Below are 1,629 nucleotides of genomic sequence, written 5' to 3' on the forward strand. Positions count from 1 at the left end.
TGATCTGCGCCGGGTTCCGTGCTGGAGGGAAGGACTCCTGTCAGGTAAACATCTTTACGCCTGTGTTGGTGTCAGAATTTATCTCTGCAAAGATTCCTCTCCTAAACGTTTTTCTTCTTAAAGGGGGATTCAGGTGGTCCACTGGTGAGCAAGCAGGGAAGCCGCTGGATCCTGGAGGGAATCGTAAGTTTTGGAAATGGTTGTGCCCAGCCTAATTTCCCAGGAGTCTACACCAGAGTGTCCCAATATCAAGGACCTGGACACCCAGCCCAGACTCACCAAGAAACCAGCGCCAGGCTTTATCTACCTTACGTCCAAATGGAACTGACAGTGGACCTCAGCCATTACTGTGCTGGCGCTCCCACCGCCTCCAAACCACCCTCCCTACAACACAACAACCACCCTCCCACTACAACCCACAAACACTCCTCCCTACAACACAACAACTACTTCCCTACAACCCCACAACCACCTCCCTTACAACCACCACAAACCACCTCCCACAACAAAACAACGACTCTCCCTAAAACACGACAAAACCCTCCCTAAAACCACAAAAATATCTCCCTACAACCACCAAACCACCCCTCCATACAATCCACAAACAATACTGGCCCTACAACCACCAAACCACTCCCTACAACCAACACAACCACCCGCCCTACAACCACAACAACGACTCTCCTACACCACACAACACCTCCCGTACAACACAACAACTACTCGCCTACAACCACAACAAAACTTTACTTTCCCTACAACCCCCAACAATCCAACCCGTCCCTACTAAACCCACCACACCACCCTCACTACAAACCACAACAAAATACTTCTAACAACCACCCTCCCTACAACCACTATAACTACTCTCCCTACAACCACCACAACCACCCTCCCTACAACCACTACAACTACTCTCCCTAAACACTACAACAACCCTCCTACAACCACACAACTACTCTCCCTACAACCACCACAACCACCCTCCCTACAATCCACTACAAACTACCTCCCTAATCCACCACAACACCCTCCCTACAACAAAACAACGACTATCCCTACAACCACTACAATACTCTCCTACAAACCAACACAACCACCCCTACCACCACTACAACTACTCTCCTCTACACAACCACTACAAACTACCTCTCCCTACACCCACCACAACCACCTCCCTCAAACACTAAACTACTCTCCCTACAACCACCACAACCACCCTCCCTACAACCACTACAACTACTCTCCCTAAATCCACTACAACCACCCTCCCTACCACCACTACAACCACCCTCCCTACAAACACTACAACTACTCTCCCTAAAACCACTACAACCACCCTCCCTACAACCACTACTACCACCCTCCCTCCAAGACCCCTCTCTACAACCACTACAATCACCATTACCAAACGTGAGTGTCTGTCATGTCCAGACTTTAACCTTAAATTTCCACTTAAAATTAGATGTTTTTACATTAACATTAGTGTTGTAGTAAATTCGTTCTTGAGTAAAAACATGTAAGTATTACCAACAAAATGAACCTAAAGTACTCAAAGTAAAAGTGTGTTTTGTGCTGTAAAATGTGTCCTGTCGGTATATGATGTTTCTGGATTAATATTACTGCTGT

General features: G+C 47.3%; 1 protein-coding gene across 1 annotated transcript in view; it reads left to right on the top strand.

Annotated features, from left to right (window-relative positions):
• Window positions 1-1,629, top strand: part of LOC116703247 (transmembrane protease serine 9-like) — a gene marked incomplete in the record, with an annotated part of 81,409 nt that overhangs the window by 30,180 nt on the left and 49,600 nt on the right. Inside the window, 1 exon segment of the mRNA XM_032537883.1 lies at window positions 1-44. Coding sequence (XP_032393774.1) covers window positions 1-44 — 44 coding nt within the window.

Source organism: Etheostoma spectabile, chromosome 15 (genome assembly GCF_008692095.1).
Source record: "Etheostoma spectabile isolate EspeVRDwgs_2016 chromosome 15, UIUC_Espe_1.0, whole genome shotgun sequence".
Classification (NCBI taxonomy): domain Eukaryota; kingdom Metazoa; phylum Chordata; class Actinopteri; order Perciformes; family Percidae; genus Etheostoma; species Etheostoma spectabile.